The sequence below is a fragment of the Rhyacophila brunnea genome, unplaced genomic scaffold, assembly GCF_057557595.1.
Source record: "Rhyacophila brunnea isolate RB1 unplaced genomic scaffold, BYU_Rbru_1.0 scaffold_123, whole genome shotgun sequence".
Classification (NCBI taxonomy): Eukaryota; Metazoa; Arthropoda; class Insecta; order Trichoptera; family Rhyacophilidae; genus Rhyacophila; species Rhyacophila brunnea.
In genome coordinates this window covers 794,460-814,659 of record NW_028232778.1, presented here as the reverse complement: position 1 = coordinate 814,659, position 20,200 = coordinate 794,460, and the positions used below count along the sequence as shown (strand labels likewise).

General features: G+C 27.3%; 1 protein-coding gene across 1 annotated transcript; it reads left to right on the top strand.

The window, feature by feature from the left end:
* Positions 1–232: 232 nt before the first annotated feature.
* Positions 233–8,266, top strand: LOC147077586 (uncharacterized). The gene is made up of 6 exons (XM_085940230.1): positions 233–247; positions 3,447–4,594; positions 4,871–5,870; positions 6,519–7,044; positions 7,120–7,898; positions 8,231–8,266. The coding sequence occupies exons 1-6, from the start codon at positions 233–235 to the stop codon at positions 8,264–8,266; spliced, it is 3,504 nt and encodes a 1,167-aa protein (XP_085796356.1).
* Positions 8,267–20,200: the final 11,934 nt, after the last annotated feature.

The window sequence follows — 20,200 nt, the reverse complement described above, 5'->3', positions numbered from 1 at the left end:
GAAGATGAGTGGAAATAAAATCATACAGTATAATATTAAAGAAGTACTTTTCGATTGAAAAAATAAATAGTCAAATGCCAATATTTATGGTAATTTTAATTTTAGCTCTAAGTAATATATGTTTGTGTAGAAGGCAGCAATAAATTTCAGCTAAAAAATCTTAATTTCCATTTAGACGTTAAAGCGAAAGATCGCCGAATGAAAAAAAGGATTCTGTGTCATTCATGCTAAGATGCCGGGACCCATGGTAATAAATATAATCTTCTGTCTAAATAAACATAAAAATATGATTTTTAACAAGATGTAAGGCAGCATTTATACATAATAATCTATGATTTTTATATTTAGAAAGATCATTTACATGAAAATAATAATAATATATTTTAATTTGAATTAAGTCCCCCCGCAAAATGATTTTATATATCTTATGAATAAAAAGATAGAAAATATAATAATCATTCCAAGCATATATTTATTAAGAATTTTAAAGATGCATGTATTATAATAGCCAAAATATTAAACTTATTGTCAAATTTTTTTTATTAAAAATTCAAAAAATAACAATAAGAAACCCCATAAAAATACATTGCATTTTTGATGAGATAGATTTATTGAATCTATATTAGGTGATATTTCCAGATTTCATACTATTTCCCATTTATTAAATAAAACATATATGTATGTATAAAAACTTCTTCTTTTCTCTGTAATTTAAATTATAAACGAGCATAAAATGTTAATTTTTTTGAATCTTACGGGACTTATTAAAATCACATTACGTGGCGTTTATTTGTGAAACATAAAATCATAGGAATCATGATGTTACATATATTGATACATTTTTTATAATAGATGCATACGAATATCTATACATTAAGAAAATAATAACTTAAATATTTTATATAAATGGTGCTGTATAATTTTGTTTAAGTACCCTAGCTTTAATAAAACTGATTTGTAAAATGTTTATATTTTTTATGATTTATATATTTCTTAAATATTTTGGTTTTGAAATGTATTTGGAGTTTAAATTACTTTGTTATCGAAAATTTCAATTTTTAGAAATTATATAAAACTTCTACTATCTGTTAACCATAATGTTCACTATCATACAGCAATAATTATCTGCTAAATTATATTTATATTTTGATTTGCTGCTACTTTGTTATGAATTACTCTACATTCAAATCTGAATCGTAAAATACCTTATAATAAAACGAACAAGTTCATATTTTACAAAAATTTTGTTGTGATCACTTAATTTTAAGCTAGAAATTTACTAAAAAGAGATAAGAGAGTAAAATATCATACAAATACAATTTTTTTTTATTTTCTAGTGTAAAAAATGCTAAGAATAAGCAAATATTGGATTTATAGTAAAATCTAGGTTCTTCTTATGAAACGTTAAAAATATTTTTATCAAGAATAATATATATTTATATGCTCAAAATGTTTGTTATCTTCAAGAAAGTGGTGGCACAACACGTATTGCTGACATCTGGCAGCATATGAAATTTTAACATTGCATGATAAATCTTGTGAAGACCTTATATAATTTGTATCAAAAAATGCGAGGATAATGTAAAAAGCATCTTTTTGTTATATGCTTAAATAAAACTGAAAAAATACTAGGGTTATTATTTATGACTGTAAAGTCAAATTGTTATAGAACATGTGAAATATTTTTGTCAATCATTGTCGGCTTTATAGCTATAAAAAAACCAGATCCTAAGAACATATGTAATTGTTTTAGAGTGTAATACCTTCACGAAATGAAAAGGTGCTCTATTTAACGCTTTTAAATGGTATTAAGAAGTAAATACATACTAAGAGTATAATTAGGTTTGAAGCTGATATTAAACTCATAGATGTGACAAAAAAAAAGATTGTAAATTTTTATGAATTTGTTGGTATTTAAAGGTGAATATGAATGTAATACTCAATAAAAAAAAGACAGAATACCCAATGTTTCTTGCAATTTTGCCCCAAATTTGGGACGTATCGATTTTTAAGCCAATAAAGCTCGACTTGATGTAAGTCATTAAATAACAGAAATCAAAACCAAATATTCCAACATTTATAATGGTTTTGGGTAATCACCAACACTATTATTTTATAATTATTCATTTACTTATTTTATAATTTATCAAAACTAAAATTTTTATAATTTATCAACAATAATATATATAATTTATCAACAATTATAATTTAGAAAGTCTTCAATTAATTTATTCTTCTTATATTTATCATTTTCCATACCTCTTCTAAAACTCATAGTTTAAATATTTTTTTTAAAATAATTCTGTTTTTTCAATTAATTTATTTATTCCTTTTATATTCATCTTTTTCTATACCTCTTCTAAAACAATTCTGTTTTTTCAATTAATTTATTTATTCCTCTTATATTCATATTTTTCTATGCCTCTTCTAAAACTTATAGTTTAAATATTTTTTTAAAACAATTCTAATTTTTCAATTAATTTATTTGTTCCTTTTATATTTATCTTTTTCTATACCTCTTCTAAAATAATTCTGTTTTTTCAATTAATTTATTTATTCCTCTTATATTTATCTTTTTCTATACCTCTTCTAAAATAATTCTGTTTTTTCAATTAATTTATTTATTCCTCTTATATTCATCTTTTTCTATACCTCTTCTAAAACAATTCTGTTTTTTCAATTAATTTATTTATTCCTTTTATATTCATGTTCTCTATGCCTCTTCTAAAACTTATAGTTTAAATATCTTCTTAAAACAATTGAATTAAAAGTTTTTTATCATTTTTAATTTAGCGATTAAATATTTTCGTTTCATTTGCAATAAAAATAAAATCAACCATTACCCTCAAATGTCGAATTCGCAATCCACGGCCCCGACAATCAAATCCGTCCAGTTTGGAATATATTCGCCCACGCTTATTAAGCACCATAGTGTTCTTCAGATAATTCACCCAGAAACTCTAGATGGTGGTGTACCAAAGGATAGTGGTTTAGTAGATCCTCGAATGGGGATTACTGATCCATCATTATTGTGTTCTACTTGTGGACATAACACGATGGAGTGCCAGGGACATTTTGGGCACATAGAGCTCTGTAAGCCGGTTTATCATGTGGGTTATATTACTAAGATAAAAAAAGTTCTTGAGAGTATATGTTTTTATTGTTCTTCTATTAAGAATAAGAAAGTTTCTGATGATAGTAAACGACCAGAGTCTGTTACGAAAGTAACCGATCATGATGGTTCTCAGCGTTTATCGAGAGGTGTAGATAATGAGTATAAGTCTTCTTCACAGTTTAATCATGTTGTTAATTCTTGTGGTTCGCCTGCTAATACTAGCACAACAAATATAAATGAATCTAAAGAGAAAGAGAGAGTGTCTCCTTTTATTCTTAGACATCTATTAAATAAAGTTTGGGCTGAAAACAAATCACGTTTTGTGTGCGAGGCGTGTACAAATAAACAACCTGTCATACGAAAAGAAGGTTTAAATCTTTTTGCTTTTATGAAGGGAACAGATGGTGATGGAAAGGTTGTTTTGAGTGCAGAGAAAGTCCATAACATTTTGAAGAGGATTGATGATGATGATATAGGCCTTCTTGGTTTTGATAAGAAGTGGTCTCGGCCTGAGTGGATGATTATTACAACTCTTCTTGTTAGTCCTCCTTCGTGTAGACCTTCTATACAAATGGATGGTCTTCGAGGTGAGGACGATCTAACCCATAAGTATGCAGATATAGTCAAGGCGAATAATAATCTTCTAAAGTATGAGAATGAGGGGGCGCCGGCTCATATTTTACGTGACTATGAGCAGCTTCTTCAGTTTCATGTAGCTACATTGATGGATAATGATATGTCAGGTCAACCACAGGCTTTACAGAAGAGTGGACGTCCTTTAAAGAGTCTTAGTGCGAGATTGAAAGGAAAGGAAGGCAGACTTAGATACAATCTAATGGGGAAGAGAGTTGATTTTAGTGCACGTACAGTTATAACTCCAGATCCAAATATAAGTTTAGATGAAGTTGGGGTTCCTGTTAATATAGCGATGATCCACACCTTTAACGAGTGTGTGAATAGTTTGAATGTAGTTGAAATGCAAGAGTGTATTAATAGGGGGCCTAATTGTCATCCCGGTGCGAATTATGTTGTGCGAACAGACGGGCAAAGAATTGATTTGAGGTTCAATCGTAGCGATATCACGCTCGAACCTGGTTTTATTGTTGAGAGGCATCTGAGGGATGGTGATGTAGTTCTTTTTAATCGTCAACCAAGTCTTCATAAAATGAGTATGATGGCCCATCGTGTTCGTGTTATGGACAAGAAAACCTTTCGACTGAATCTTTCTGTCACAAGCCCGTATAACGCAGATTTTGATGGGGATGAGATGAATCTACACGCACCACAATCATTATTGACAGTTACTGAGCTTTCTTTGCTTGCTGGCGTAGAAAAGCAAATAATTAGTCCACAGAGTAATAGACCTGTGATGGGTATTGTGCAGGATACTTTAGTCGGTGTTCGTAGACTTACGCTTGATGGTGTTTTTCTCACACTTCGTGAAGCCATGCAGTTGTTTTATGCCGCTGATATAGGTAAATTTATAAAAGAAAAAAACATCTATAGTGATAAATCTGATGCGTCGACTTCTTATAAAGAAGGGGAAAGTTCCAGACCCAATTCCATGAATAATTATGTGGATATTAATGCAGATTTGCATAATGATTATGCAAACTATAGCCTTTTTTCAGATGATTTTACCAGAAAGGAAAATCTAGAACATTCTATTTACGGTGCCAAAGGTATAAATAGCAGAGGAACCCACAATCCAAACGAAAATAAAGAAACTAATTATATTTATTTCAATTCCGAAACACTACCACCGCCAACAATATTAAGACCCATCCCGTTGTATACAGGGAAGCAAGTATTTTCCTGGTCACTCCCCGCAATAAATTTTCGAACTACAAGTGCTGATGATAAGAGAGTCTTGATAGTAGACGGTCATCTTCATAGTGGAGTAATCGACAAAAAAAGTGTAGGAACATGTGAAGGTGGAATAATTCATATCATATTTAATGATTTTGGTGGTGAAATATGCCGACGCTTTTTTGACACTGTTCAAAGAATAATTAATAATTATATTACAACGATTTCTTGCTTTAGTATTGGTATTGGAGATACAATAGCATCAAAGATTTTAGAAAAGGAAATAATCGAAAGCATCGCTACAGCCAGACAAGAAGTGAATAACATAATTATGGATCCAACTAGCCTTACAAGACTTCCCGGAATGTCATTAAGAGAAACATTTGAGTCCCATATAAACGTTGCCCTTAATAAAGCCCGTAATATCAGTGGTGCATGTGCTCAAAAAGAGCTTCGAGACTGTAATAATGTTAAACAAATGGTGATGGCGGGTAGTAAAGGTAGCCTTATCAATATATCACAAATGACTGCTTGTGTAGGACAACAAAACGTTGAAGGTAAGAGAATACCTTTCGGGTTTAGAAACAGAACACTTCCACATTTTACGAAAGATGACTATGGTCCACAGTCACGCGGGTTTGTAAGCAATTCATATCTTACAGGTCTAACACCAGAAGAATTTTATTTTCATGCGATGGGGGGAAGAGAAGGACTTATTGATACGGCTGTAAAAACAGCAGAGACTGGTTATATTCAAAGAAGACTTGTAAAGGCAATGGAGGATCTTAAAATTGTATTTGATGGAAGTGTAAGATCCGGTGGTGGAAGCCTAACACAGTTTTGTTATGGTGATGATAGCCTGAAAGGGGAAAGTATTGAGAGATGTAATATATCAGAATTAAAAATACCAAAGGAGCTTTTGGAAATCATAAGAAATCAATTCAAAGTACATAATAAAATTAAATCAACAGATAACAACCAAAAGGAAAGTAGCGATGCCCATATGAATATCCCTTCAGAAAATTTAGTAGCACAATCATCGAACAGCTTTGGAAATGATACTAGTGGCCTCAAATCATCAAATAGTTTTGAAATTGGAAATAATATATTTAATATTAATCAATCTAAAGTGAAGGTAACAAACATGGAAGCTGTTGTTAGCACTGATCCATACAACAAATCAAGCTTTGATCTTGAAAATTTTGATTTAATTCAAGCCACAATTGTTTTTCTTCTCAATAACGCTACAGAAAATGTAAAAAAAACATGTATGGAGTTTACAAATATTTTAAAGGACGAGCTTCATAGCTTGAAGGAAGCATCAAAAATAGACACCTATTACATGCCAGTAAACATGCGTAGACTTTTCTGGAACGCTAAAAGAAAATATCCATCAACCTTATGCAATATACTCCCAAAAGAACTATATAACAAACGAAACAAACTTGAAGAATGGATTGCTGAGAAAGTAATTCATTATAGCAACAATTCTCAATTTTTAAAATATATACAAAATACACTTTCTATGGTAAATATCCTTTACAATAAAATAAATATGGATCAACTCGAATACATTTTTAATGTGACGAAAGAGAAACTCCATGCCTCGCTTGCTGTTCATAATGAAATGGTAGGCACACTGGCTGCTCAAAGTGTTGGTGAACCTGCAACTCAAATGACCCTAAATACATTTCACTTTGCTGGTGTTGCATCAACAGTCACTCTTGGAGTACCTCGTCTTAAGGAAATTATAAATATTGCAAAAACTCTTAAAACGCCGTCTATGAAAATTGTACTCAATGAAGAGTACAGAAAATCATTGAACGATGCAAAGGTTGCCCAGAATAATATCGAGTATACACGCATTGAAGACCTCATTGACTATTCCCAGATTTTATACGAGCCTGTCTACGATCAGACGGATATTGAAGAAGATAACGATTTTTTAAGCACACACTATGAGTTGGCAGATGATGTTGAAAAGGAAAGGGATCAGAGACTCGGATTTTATGTCATCAGAATTGTACTTGATAGGGATAGAGTTGTGTCTAAAAACATCACTATCGAACAGGTAGTTATGAAAATAAAAGAAAAACACGATGATCAAACACCAAAAAATAATAATAATCAAACAAATAACGAAAATGATACAATCGATAACATAACAAATGATGTGGAAATAATTAGCAGTAAACTATCTATAATTACAAGCGATCAAAACGATATAAACCTTGTAATTAGAATCAGAAGTTATTTCACAACCGAAGAAGAAAACATAGATCTTTTCAACAAAATAATGACCATTCCTTTATTAGGATACAAAAATATAAAAAAAGTGTTCTTAGTCGAAGAAAAAAATGAATTTATTCTTCAAACTGAAGGAGTTAACCTCAGAGATCTACTCGCATGCCCAATAATTGACACATCACAACTATACTCCAACAACATCATCGAAACATTCGAGGTACTAGGAATCGAAGCTGCTCGGGCCGTTATACTCAAAGAACTAAGATCTGTAATCGAAAACGAAGGCTATGTAAATATTCGACATTTAAGTCTTCTTGCTGATGTAATGACCGTAAGGGGGATTCTCACCGGAATAACAAGACATGGTGTTAATCGAGGCGAGAAAAGTAGTTTAATGCGGTGTAGTTTTGAAGAAACTGTAGAAATCCTCATGGAAGCTGCTGTCATCGGCGAAAAAAGCTACTGTAAAGAGGTAACAGAAAGTATAATTCTAGGCCAAAACGTACCTGTAGGAACTGGTCTGACAGAACTATACCTCGATACCACTATGCTCAAAGATGCAATAAAGATAGTCGGCGTGGACAAGATATTCGATTTCGAATCTAAAAATATCGATGACTCATACACAGACATGAGATCCCCTGATGTAAGAACTCCATTAAGCGACGAATTTGAAGGATCTGGCGGATGGAGTCCTGAAATTACCGGATACTCAAAAGTTGGAAAAGTATATAACATTAGCAATAGTCCATCTTACTCTAAAATTTCCTCTCCTTCATACACCCAAAGCATGAAAATCTCTTCTCCTGGTTTTATCCCCGGTAGTTCTTTTAGAAACCACAGTTCTGTTGATTATTCCCCAACTTCCTTTCAGTCTTATTCACCAACAAGTCCAGCTTACACCAGCGTTAGTCCAAAATATACACCAACTTCACCCTCCTTTACATCTGCCTCTTCCCTAGGCTCAAATACAGGGGATGGTAACCCTTTGTCTCCGGGTATAAGGTTTAGAGGCGGGTTCTTTGGAAGAAATAATCCCATGTCTCCTTCTTCTCCAAGATATTCCAGAGACACCCAAACAAGAACACAAGCTAGAAGTGTTTCACCAAGCGAAGAAAAACAAGAAAAAGATAAAAAAGACGAAGGGGATACAAGAAAATAAAAGTTTAAATTGTTTTAAAACTTATGATCAAATTTATTGTTATGTATTGTACATTATTTCTAATAAATAACTTTAATCATTCTATGTGTTTATGGATTTTTGTACTTTACATTATTTCTAATTAATAATTGGAATCATTCTAAATTTTTTTGGATTTTTGTTTTTGTAACGTATATTATTTCTAATTAATAACTTCAATCATTCTAGGTGTTTATGGATTTTTGTACTTTACATTATTTCTAATTACTAACTGGAATCATTCTAACTGTTCATGGATTTTTGTTTTGGTCTTCTAAATTATTTCTAATAATAACTTCAATCATTCTAAGTGTTTATGGATTTTTGTATTGTACATTATCAATGATGATAACTTCAATCATTCTGAGTGTATGGATTTTTGTATTGTACAATATTTCTAATTACTAACTTTAATCGTTATAAATGTTTATTGTTTTGTATAGTATAGACAGAAATGTAAACATTTATCATTATGAATTGATTGTGAATTTATACTGTATAGTATAGATATGTAAACATTTCTATATATAAATGTGATTATTGATTTTTATTGTATGGTATGATAGTATAAACATTTTTTTTAATCAACGAATTATATATCTGGATTTAAAAATTCAAATTATTTTACGAACTCATTATTCGCGAAAAATCGAAGTGAATAACCTGATCGAGGCATATATACAAACTTTGGGTTGTCAAAACCCTTGAATTAATATGTCTTAATAATTGGAGATATATTAAAAAGACAGTGAAGATAGCTGAAACTATAACTACGCTAGCGCACGGAAATCAAGCAAATTGTGTTTGGAAACAAAAACTATAATTCATATTAGAAATTTAGACTCTAAAAGCAAATAAATTAGGAGAAATCATGTTTAAAACCAAATTGTGGCATAAATTAAAAGATAAGACTGAGAAAACCCGTTACACTAACAAGTCCCGAAAAAAGGTAAGGAAATAGCAAAAAGCTTCACAAGATTTTACATCATAAATTAATCAGGTTAAGATACAAAAATAAATATTGCTTTATTATAACAGGCTAACTTACACGCCATATTTCAAATTTTGAATAGTTTTTTATGTTAAACCGATTTTTCATGGCTAAATAAAAATAAATCTTTTAAGATTATACTCAAAAATCATAAAAACACTACTGGTAGGTTTTATAATTATAATTGTGGTATCAAAAATATGCCCGGATCGTAAATATCAGAAAAAAACAACAAAACGTATCTAATGAGGATATTTAATATTTATTGGCAGCTATTCGTGTATTTGAATGGGTCAAATATAACTTCTTAACTATAGAATTAATTTTTTTTGATATTTAGCCACTTATACATATATAAGTTGATATTTGTATCCTATACTGTGGTTCCTATTCTCTGTTTCAATTATTATGATTGAAATTTAACCTAATTTTGATCTAATATAAAAAAATTAGGGGAAAGGTGTGGTGGTGAGACTATTGTGTCTAAATTCTTATGATGATAATATTGATGGAGAATTATTTAAGAAGATCATCAATCATTACGATTTTGGAACTCACGACAGAAAGGTTTCTTTCTTTATAATAGAAAAGTATGCATGCTTTGATTATGAAATTTCGGATCGAAAATAATATCTTTTGTGCTGCTACAATATATTTGAAGATCGAAAAAGGCTTTCAAATTGTGAGGTTTGATTATTATTATTCACATTTGAATAAAATCGAAAATTTATTGCCACTATTAGGAGCTACTGCCTTGGACAATGATGGAAATTGTCTATTTAAAAAAAAATTCTAAAAAAAATACGAAAATAATGTTCGATTTTTCTACGAGCATAACATATTTAAGCGTAATTATTCTAATTTTCTATGACTTTTCATATTAAACCATTTCAATTACTATGTTCACAAAGCTTATGATGTAGTCAATAATATTGAAATTTTACCTCAAAAATAGTTTTTTAAAATTGAATAGATGCAATATCCGGTTTTTTTCCTAAATGCTTGTTACAATGCTAAAGATTATATGCAATGTTTTAAAACTATAGGAAACGTTTGCAAATTAACTTGATTCTGTCACGATTTTATGTAATCTATAAAACTTTAAATTAAAACATTTAAAATAAATAATCCAATATTATAATCTTACAGCAATAACTAGTTTTATTTTTCAAACGTTATTCTTCTTATTCCTATGACATAAATAAACCTTATATAATTGAAAATATCAGCAAATATATAGAAATAACGGATTTTGAATTTCTAACTGCTGTAAAATACTCAAAAATCATATTAGAGTGGAAATAAATCAAATGTTTTGATTTAAAGTTCTTAAAGATCGGGTTCTGATATAACCCACATGGATACCCAAAAAAAAAACTATTTCCGGCTTCACCCAATATATATTAAGCTCGTTTTATATTTGCTTAATGGGCTATAAAATATATTTTTTGCTATTCATGTTTTTTTTACTAAAATAACAAAATAGACCTTCTTAGAAAATTTTAAAATTTATAGGAAGATTTTTGCTTGTATTTATAATCAATGGTTTTCTTCTTTCACATATATCAACCATTCATACTATAATTTATGGATATTAAGCTTCATAAAATTTTAACGATGCATGATATACATGACTTCTGTCATATTTTTCTGAAGAGTAAATCTATCCTGAAAATTTGTAAAAAATGTTTTGTCTTAATCAAAACTATAAATTCTGCTGCAACAGTTAAGCTTCTGTTGATATTTGCGCTCAAATTTCTTAGAGCTAAGCTTAACTATACCTTTAAAACTACGTATTCATAGTTCTAACTGTTTATCTAATATCGATTTACAGTTTATTAATTATATAGTATTTATATTCGTTCTTAGTTCAAAATTCAACAAAAAATATCCTTTGTCACAATCGATATTCAATTTTAATTTTTCTAGAGAAATTGTCGTGCAGAACTTTTCGCCAAGTGATTTAAATAAATATATCTATTTTTAAATTATTTTATAATAAAGGAATTCGTTTGTCTTTACATATAACATCCAAGCGACTTATAGGGTGTCTTTTTAGTCAGCATAGCCCTTAGTAACCTGAATTAAATTGTCATTGGTATTTTTTAACTATATAATGTTATATTATGCAGTATAAAACGTCCAATTTTTATTAATAATAATTAAATTTCAATCTATTTGTTATTTGTAGTAAATTTATTTATATATTGCAATAAAAACAGTATATTATAGCAGAATATGGCGATTTCAATGCATACTTGTTATTTTTATGTTTATAAATGCTATTTTTGCGTTAATAACGTCTTACTTTTCTCAAAATACCGTAGAATATAGAAAATTTAACAAAATTATCAAATTTTTAAAAAAAGATTCCTATGTATAATATGTATTAATTTGAGTCCTTAAGGCATTTTTTGGATTTGATAATTTTTAATAGAATCGCAAAAGGTGTAAAAAATTAGAAACTCTTTTACCAAATATTCTTGTCTAAATTAACCTACTAAAACCCCTTTCTAAATTATTTTGAATAATGTATATTTCTATAAAAAAAACCGTGGTCCACACTCGAATAGTAGCTTTAAGAAAAATTTAAAGGGAATGTATTGCAATAAAATTAACTAAATCTAGTTTTTATTTTCTGACAAAAAAATCACGTTTATTTTTAAATACACAACATATAAACATATATATTAAAACTTCATTATGAACATAAATTTACTACAACCCAAATAAACATATAAATTTTTTTTTGAAAAAACTTCCCAGATCGCATTAATTTAAAAATCATAAATTTTCGGCTGGAAATCGCATAAAATCAATACGAGCAAATATTCGTAAGAACCTATTGAATCTATAACTATAAAAAAATATCTCTTGACAGTGAATCATTATTATTTAGAAATTAAGCATAAAAAAATTGTATCCTTCTACTTTTTTCAATTTATATATAACAGTTAACCGTTTTTTCTAAGTTTTCTAATTAGTAATTACCTTATATTTTCGAATTTATTCACCTTTTTTTCCACGTGAAATATTAAAATTTATACTATCGATAATAAAAAAATACCCTTTCTGTCAAAATAAAACCGAATGAAATTTTGTATGAAAATATGTTTTCATAATGAAAAAATTTTTAGTAATTTCTTTTGGATTTAAAAATTAGATGTTATGAGGCGTTATGGCCCTGAACACAAATTCTGAAGTTGAAATGTCTTTACAGTAGCATAAACTATAATTTGCATTTTTAAACAATTCTTCTATCTTTGGTATCACCGATCAGAAAAATTAATAGGGATCCAGATCATGCACAAGTATAAAATTAGTTTGGTTGTTAAATCGATCTTAATGAATTTTCATAGGCTCAGCGTAGTATTTAAAAATAAAACAAATCGTATTACGATTGAAAAACAATAAATAATGAATTTATTTCCAGCGAAAATAAAATCTAAATTTCCAATGTAAAAATATAAATTTCAAAAGATTATAGTAGTATTTTTTATTGTAAGATACAAAAAAATATAAATGGAGTTGTGTAAAAGACTTAAAAATAACCGATCACAGTAAATTACACAATAAATTATATTTGCTTGTGATCCAAATAGTCACATACTATAGACGAGTTTTGTGGATATATTCCGATAGTTTAGTCGACTCTAAAAGCTGTTAAAGTATGATAAAATACAAAATAAATATATATCCAATTTATTAAACTTATAAAGGGTATTGGTTTTCTTGATTCAATCTAAATGCTTTCTTTGTGAATCAAAAGAAATTTAAGATCTACATTGTATGCTTATTTATATAGAATAGCACAAAGATTCAATCACCTAAACATTTAGATCGCAAATTGTAAGGTTGAAATTCCAAAAAGGCTTTTTCTTGAAAATAAGTTGTAAAAAAATTACATATTTACCAGCTTTGTAAGGGTGTTTATATAGCAATTTACGTGGAATTTATTATACGCCCTAATAAACTACCATATTATATTATTTTTTTATACAGTAGGAATAAATACTTATTTAACAATTCTGGTTTTTTATCTATTACGTTGTCCACCAATAAAAAGCATTTTTTTCTACTTGTGTTTGTGACGTTTTCCAAGGTATTTATTGCTGAAAAAAATACCTTCTAATGATAGAGTTGTGTTTTTATTATTTTATCGGACATATTTTTATGTATAAAATATTTTTCACTGGTCTTATGTATAGGTGTATATAAAAGAGCAAATTATATATATAATATTAAAATAAAACGCTTTGGTTACAAGCTAAACTATTTATAATCTCGTACATATATAAATGAATTATACTAACGATTTAAATTGTAAACGTGTACCTTATAACATATATTTGATGAGCTTACATCTCTTTCAAGTCTGCATAGAACCATATTACTCGTCTTTATTTTTTTTGGGTTTTTTACATGATTATAACAAATTTGAAACTTATGTCGAAAATTTTGAAGATTAAACCTTCATTTAAAAATTTTGCATGTGAAAATAGCAAACATCAAATTTATAATTATAATTAAAGCAATATTTTGATCGTAATTATCACGTCTTCATTTGGTTCAGAGTCAATTTAAAACTAGTATAGTAAATATCTGCAAAACTTGGTCAAAAAATCGTAAGTCACTGTGTTTGTTTGTATTCATAGTGTAATATCTACAAATGTAATTGAAAAAAAACTCATATTATTTTTATATTTAAAACGCTTTCTAAAGCCAGTAACTGTTTATTATGTATATGGTATCATCAAAAAATACAACCTCGATAAATACCTCAACGAGAGTTTAATGTATACAATAAATAGGAAAATATTATCGATTTAATATTTTTATTATTACTTTGATAAAAATAAATGCTAAATCTCGTTATTATATGCTTTATGTATAAATTTTATACATAAACAATTAATATTTTATTACTTTATATACACAGCAAAGATTATTTTTGATTCTTATGGTAAAGACTCCATCAACACACAAAGTTGTGCCGGACTATATTTTGCGTATACATCATGTCTTTATTTTTCCGGTGACTAATTTTTAATTTGTTGGTGCCTTATACAATGTATATAAAAGCGGTCATAATATACAATGCATAAATTTTCATAATTTTGTTTATAATTTTGTGATATTTTTTGGGCTGTAATTTAAATCTAATTTACTGGTAATAGCAAATCAAGAAGAAATATTTTTTTTAGTTTATCCTTTACGTTTTCATTCAAAAATAAATAAAAAAAATGATGCACGCCATTTAACAATAACTGTGAAAGCATTAAAGTTACGACAGATGTTAAAAAAATTATAAAATAAATTACTCCTTAATTTTTATCTTTTACCACCTTTATAGTTTTACTCTGCTATTTATTTAGAACTTAGTATTGATCAGAAATAATGTTCTTTTTTCCTTCAAGGTCTCATTTTTTTTGCAAAGTTTACTTCATATAAAATTTAAACAATAATATCAGACATAAATATTTTTTCGTACGGGATTATTATAAAAATTTTCATTAAAATTTATCTATTTATATAAAGTATATTCAGCAGTGGTACTCTTTATTTACAATGCTTCATGACTTTTTTTACAATTTCAAGAACATCTTTAGCTGAAAAATCTTTTTTTATACAAAGCCTTATTGCTGGAATCGGGTTTTCGATAACACCAACTCTTACTCCTTCCTTTTCAAGTGAGCGTTTGATCTTTCTTATGTTCACTATTTCAACTAATTGTTCTTCTAAAATAGATTCCGTCTCGCACATACACATTTTGCTTGCTATAACTATCATTGGTGAATCGCTATGTGACGTAATTATATAATTTTTAGATTCAAATTTTTCGATAAAAATAGTAGCTAACCGCGTTATATCTTCCATGTTTATATCTATACTCAAATTACACATAGCATTTTTAGCCAAGTATCCAGGCATGGAGGCTGAAAAACAATAACTCGGTGCGGAAAGTCTTTGGTAGTCCGTTGTAAAAACCGTTCCTGCTGCAAATCCTCCGCTACCACTATATAAATGGGCAAGAGATCCGATAATTACATCAATTTCGTAAACTGATGTTTTGAAATATTCGGATATCCCACCTCTTCCTAGCATCGGTATGCTTAATGATTCATCAACAATTAACCTTAGCTTATATTTGTTCTTCAATGAAATTAATTTCGGTAGGTCTATTATATCTCCTGTATTTTTGAATAGACCTTCAGTAATTATAAAATTTCTTTTGCCTTTTTCATAAAAACGATTTATTTTGGCTTCGAGATCTTCTAAATTTGTCCACGAAATAGATGATCCTTTTGTAATTCCCACAGCTCTAAGAATTGCTTCATTGCAAAATTGATTATAAAAAACAATATCATAATGCTTACAAAAACACGTGATTACAGAATTAATACATGTGAAGTTGTTGGAATACAATATAGAGCTTTCGACACCAATAACATCCGCAATTGTTCTTTCGAGTTCAAGATGAAGATCTAAAGTTCCATAAAACCCAGGTGGTCCACAAGTTCCTATTCCATATTTTTTTATTACATCAACTATTTCATCTTTGTTTTTAAAACGTAGATCAAATAAATCATAATCTGCACACTCAAATTTAATAGTATATTTTCTTCTTTTTTCGGATTCGTATGCAGATGTAAAGAAACAAGGCATGGTTTGCAAATTTTCGATTGGAAATTTTTCATCCACAATATCCTCTGGCCTGAAATCCTCAATGAGCTGATCTTTTGTTTTTTCGTCAAGAAAAATTTCGTACCGCCTTGATTTATATCCATATTTGAACAATATATATAATATTAGTGCTTCTGCTATGTATCTAGTTATGGGAATTAAGAGATCTTTGTTTTCTATAATTGTATATAGCATACTTCATTTTCTAGCAAAAAATGTTTTGTGTCAAAGATGTTCTAAGAACAATCAATCAAATTATTACATAAGTATTTAAATGAATACACAAAAACAAAAAGTGAAAATATTATAGAATTAAGAATATATGGTTTTCTTTGAAATCACAAAAAAATAATAAGAAATAGAAAAACAAATTATGAATTTTAATCATAAAAACCTATTTATTATCGTTAAATTTTTTATTTTTTTATATACAAACTGCAAGAGATAAGCATATCTGTATATTTGTGATGTAACAGCATAAATTGCACATGAAAATTTTCGAAAATAAGCCTTGAACAATAATCTTATGCTACAATGAAAACAGTATAGACAGAATAAATTTCATTCATCTCATTCAAAATATAAAATGTAAATCTTTTTAAAATTTACACTGTAAATAAATCTCCAAAATTACATCTCTAATTATTAAAATATATGTTATTCAAGCGAGTGAAAAAAATGCATTTAAAATATAACAAACATAGCATTTATTGGTTTAAAAAGATGTTAAAAATTAGAAAATTTGTAGATAATTAATATAAAATCAACAAAGATAGCGTTTTTTTTCATAAACAATTATATAATTTATTTGTTTATTCTGCAAATTTTTCATTGATCTTTTATTATTGAACTTAAAAACTATTGTCACATGTATATCATCTAATAATAGATATAATTTATATGCGATAAATTGCACATATGTCGTCATTTTATCTGCAAAACTATATTTTTTTGTGTAAGTTTTCTTGTTTATTGTGCATATCTAAATTTAGATGGTTTAAATAATAAATGTATCATGGTTTATATTTTTGAGCATGTTAAATGCATATTAAAATTATTTTTTATATGCTCTATGGAAATTTTAGACCAATTGTATCATTTATTCCCATAATTCGTCCATTTCAAACAATTTTTTTATATAAATTATCAGGGCTACGTATATGCTTGACTTGTTGTTTTCATCTAAAGCTATGACATTTGCTTCATAGAAAAGACTTTGCAGCAGATAGTTTATTAGAATCAAACATTATATCTAAATTTTAATATAATCAAAATAAGTAAAATTCCAACGAAGCTTAGAAGGCTCTTAATATCGTTAATAATGTATTTTATTATTATTTTTTTATTTGACTAATAATAATCTAAAAAGAATCCTAAGAAACATATAAATTATTTATATATCGCTTCTAAAAAACTTATAAGCTTTATTTCATGAAAAATAGCTAAATTTTTGCATTAGATAAGCAGAATTTTGTTTTATTTGCAAATTAAAGATTAAAATAATTTTATTGATTATAAAATACGACAGTTTAATGTTGATTTAATTCTATTAAATGAAATATTAAGTAAATTAAAAAATAAACGAACAAAATTAGAAGATTTTTACAATTTACATGAAGTTCTAGCTAGCAAAAATGATTAATTGTCTTAAAAAGATACACATAACATTACTTTATAAAAAAAATATAATAGAACATGCAAAAAAACTGTATTAAAATACCTTTTCGTGTTTATTATAATATTGATTTATTAATAAAAATGTATTTTTTTTAATCATAGAATTGTATATATAAGGATGATTCTTTTTAAACGCTTATAAGTCACAATGCATCATCATTGTATTATTGTCCCAAAAATAGATTTTAATATGCATAGAAATAAAAATAGCTATTAAACATTTGCCTATCAATCATTATGAAATTAATGTTTTTTACTTCTTGATTTATGTAATTATTTTATTAACAAGATTTTTTCATTTAATAAATAAAAAGTAATTTCATGCTATGAAAAACATACTGAACTACCTTGTTAGTTTATTTCTAGTTTTTTACTTGCAGCTTGCCATTTTTAATAATTTTTAATCAGAAAAAGTGATGGCAAGACATGAAGAACATAATAGATAAACATTAAGACATAAACCGCGTAAGAAAAAAATGATTTTATATAGTTTTTTTGCTTCTCATGTATTTATACAATCTTGCAAAAAAATATCAGATGTAGGTGGATGAATTTTTGAGAGGGGTAGTTTCAATTGAGAAATAAATATACACTTCCAAATAATAAGGGTTTTTTTTATTTTACTATCAAATGTTCTAATAAATATTATGCTTAATAATCAGTAAACTTGATATTTGAATCTAGCAATCTTATGGATAAAAAGAAATAAAAAAAGAAAATAAGATTGAATGTGTAAAAATAGCTGTTACATTGGGTAATAATAAAAAATTAATTTGAACATTTTTTACATTGATTTTCATAAAGATTTAATATTTCCCCCTAAGCGAAAATTCGATGTTTCCATACCCTCCGAGATTAAAACAAAAAAAATTAATGACATAAAATTAATACTAAATTTATAAATGTCTATAAATTGACCGTAATTAGAGCTAAATATACAGCGACTGTATATAATATAAACAGATTTTGATCACAATATTAATATTTTACAAATTAAAATTTGATTAAAATATAGGTTATATGTAGCGATCTTAATCAATAGATGTCTATATATGAATATATATATCATTAGAATATATATTTAGAACCTAAAGATTTATTTTTAAAAAAGAAATACGCATGAGTTTATTACATAAATTAGGCGTATAATGATTTATGCTGTGTTTAAAACCTCGTTACTCGATAAATGAAGTAACTCAGATCCGTTAAAATGCGATTCGAAGGTTATTGTTTTCTTATTATAACTAAGTACAAGAAAAATTTTATAAAAATTCTTTATGTAAATTAGGATAAATATTCCGTTCTAATTAAATTATACTTAATCTTAATTACACATAAGGTCTTGAAAAATACCTAGAAAATAGGACTAATATAATTGTATCGTAGAAATGCGTGAGCACATTACCAATTTTTTGACAAAAAGCAACAACCATAGTATAATTGCGTGCTCGTAAATTATGTCATATATAATTATGATTTACATAGATTACACTATTTATTAAAAATATTATATTATAATCATAGAACTGTATGTCATAAAATCATCTTGGTATCTGGGCTAGCAATAATAATTAAACAGGCTTTTTTAATCTTAAAAACTAATTAAAGCGCAGATAGAATAAAAATATAAATAAGGAGATGTGCTTTCTAATATATTTGGTTTTTACAATAATAAACGCCATAATATACTATTACGCTATCTTTATTAGCTTAAAATGTTGAAATATTTTATTTTGTTAATAATTTAAGTGATTTACTAAATTTTGAATAAAAAAAATCGTTTATTCACATTTATTTGTTTTTGTGTGATTTTTAGAAGAAATTTTTTTTTGCGGTCAAGATATAGAACAAAGGTAATATAACGTATCTTTTTTTCAAAAATATATCTTAGTTAGACTGTGTACACGTTATGAGATTATGTTAAAATGATTTAAACTCTCTATTTCAACGATGAAGTCGTCAAAAATGTAACTGGCGTGCTCACTGCCTCTATTTAATGCAATTATGTGCGGCATGAAATATTACTAGTCAAAAGATAATGGGTTATTCAAGATTAGATTATATTTTATTTAAGCAATTATTTGGTAGAATATTTAAAGTTGAACTAGATGAGTAACTATAAATAATCAAATTATATTGTACTGATTTTATATTTATTTTTTGTGTGTTATGGGGTTTTTATAGTTATTTAGTGTATTTTTCCACCAATATTAATTATTTTAAGAATTTTCGAAAAGAAGTTAAGCATATATCTCACCCCAAAAGGTAGTTTTATCCAATATCAATGTAAAAACAGCCAGAAAGTCGTTCCTTTTATTTATAAATTTCTTTATTATAAATATCAAAAACTCCAAAAAAGTGTTCAAAAGAATACAGAAACAAGATTTGCTTTACATTTAATAAATTTGTTTGACTTAGACCTTTTTACTTTGACTGTAGTAAATTAATTATATCATAATTGAATTAAAAATGACAAAAGCATGTTTTTGTTTTTAAG

Coding starts and splice junctions, on each gene's coding strand:
- LOC147077586 (XM_085940230.1), top strand. Junction 4,595..4,870: donor TATGCCGCTGATATAGGTAA/ATTTATAAAAGA, acceptor CAATTCCGAAAC/ACTACCACCGCCAACAATAT. Junction 7,045..7,119: donor TGATCAAACACCAAAAAATA/ATAATAATCAAA, acceptor TTAGCAGTAAAC/TATCTATAATTACAAGCGAT.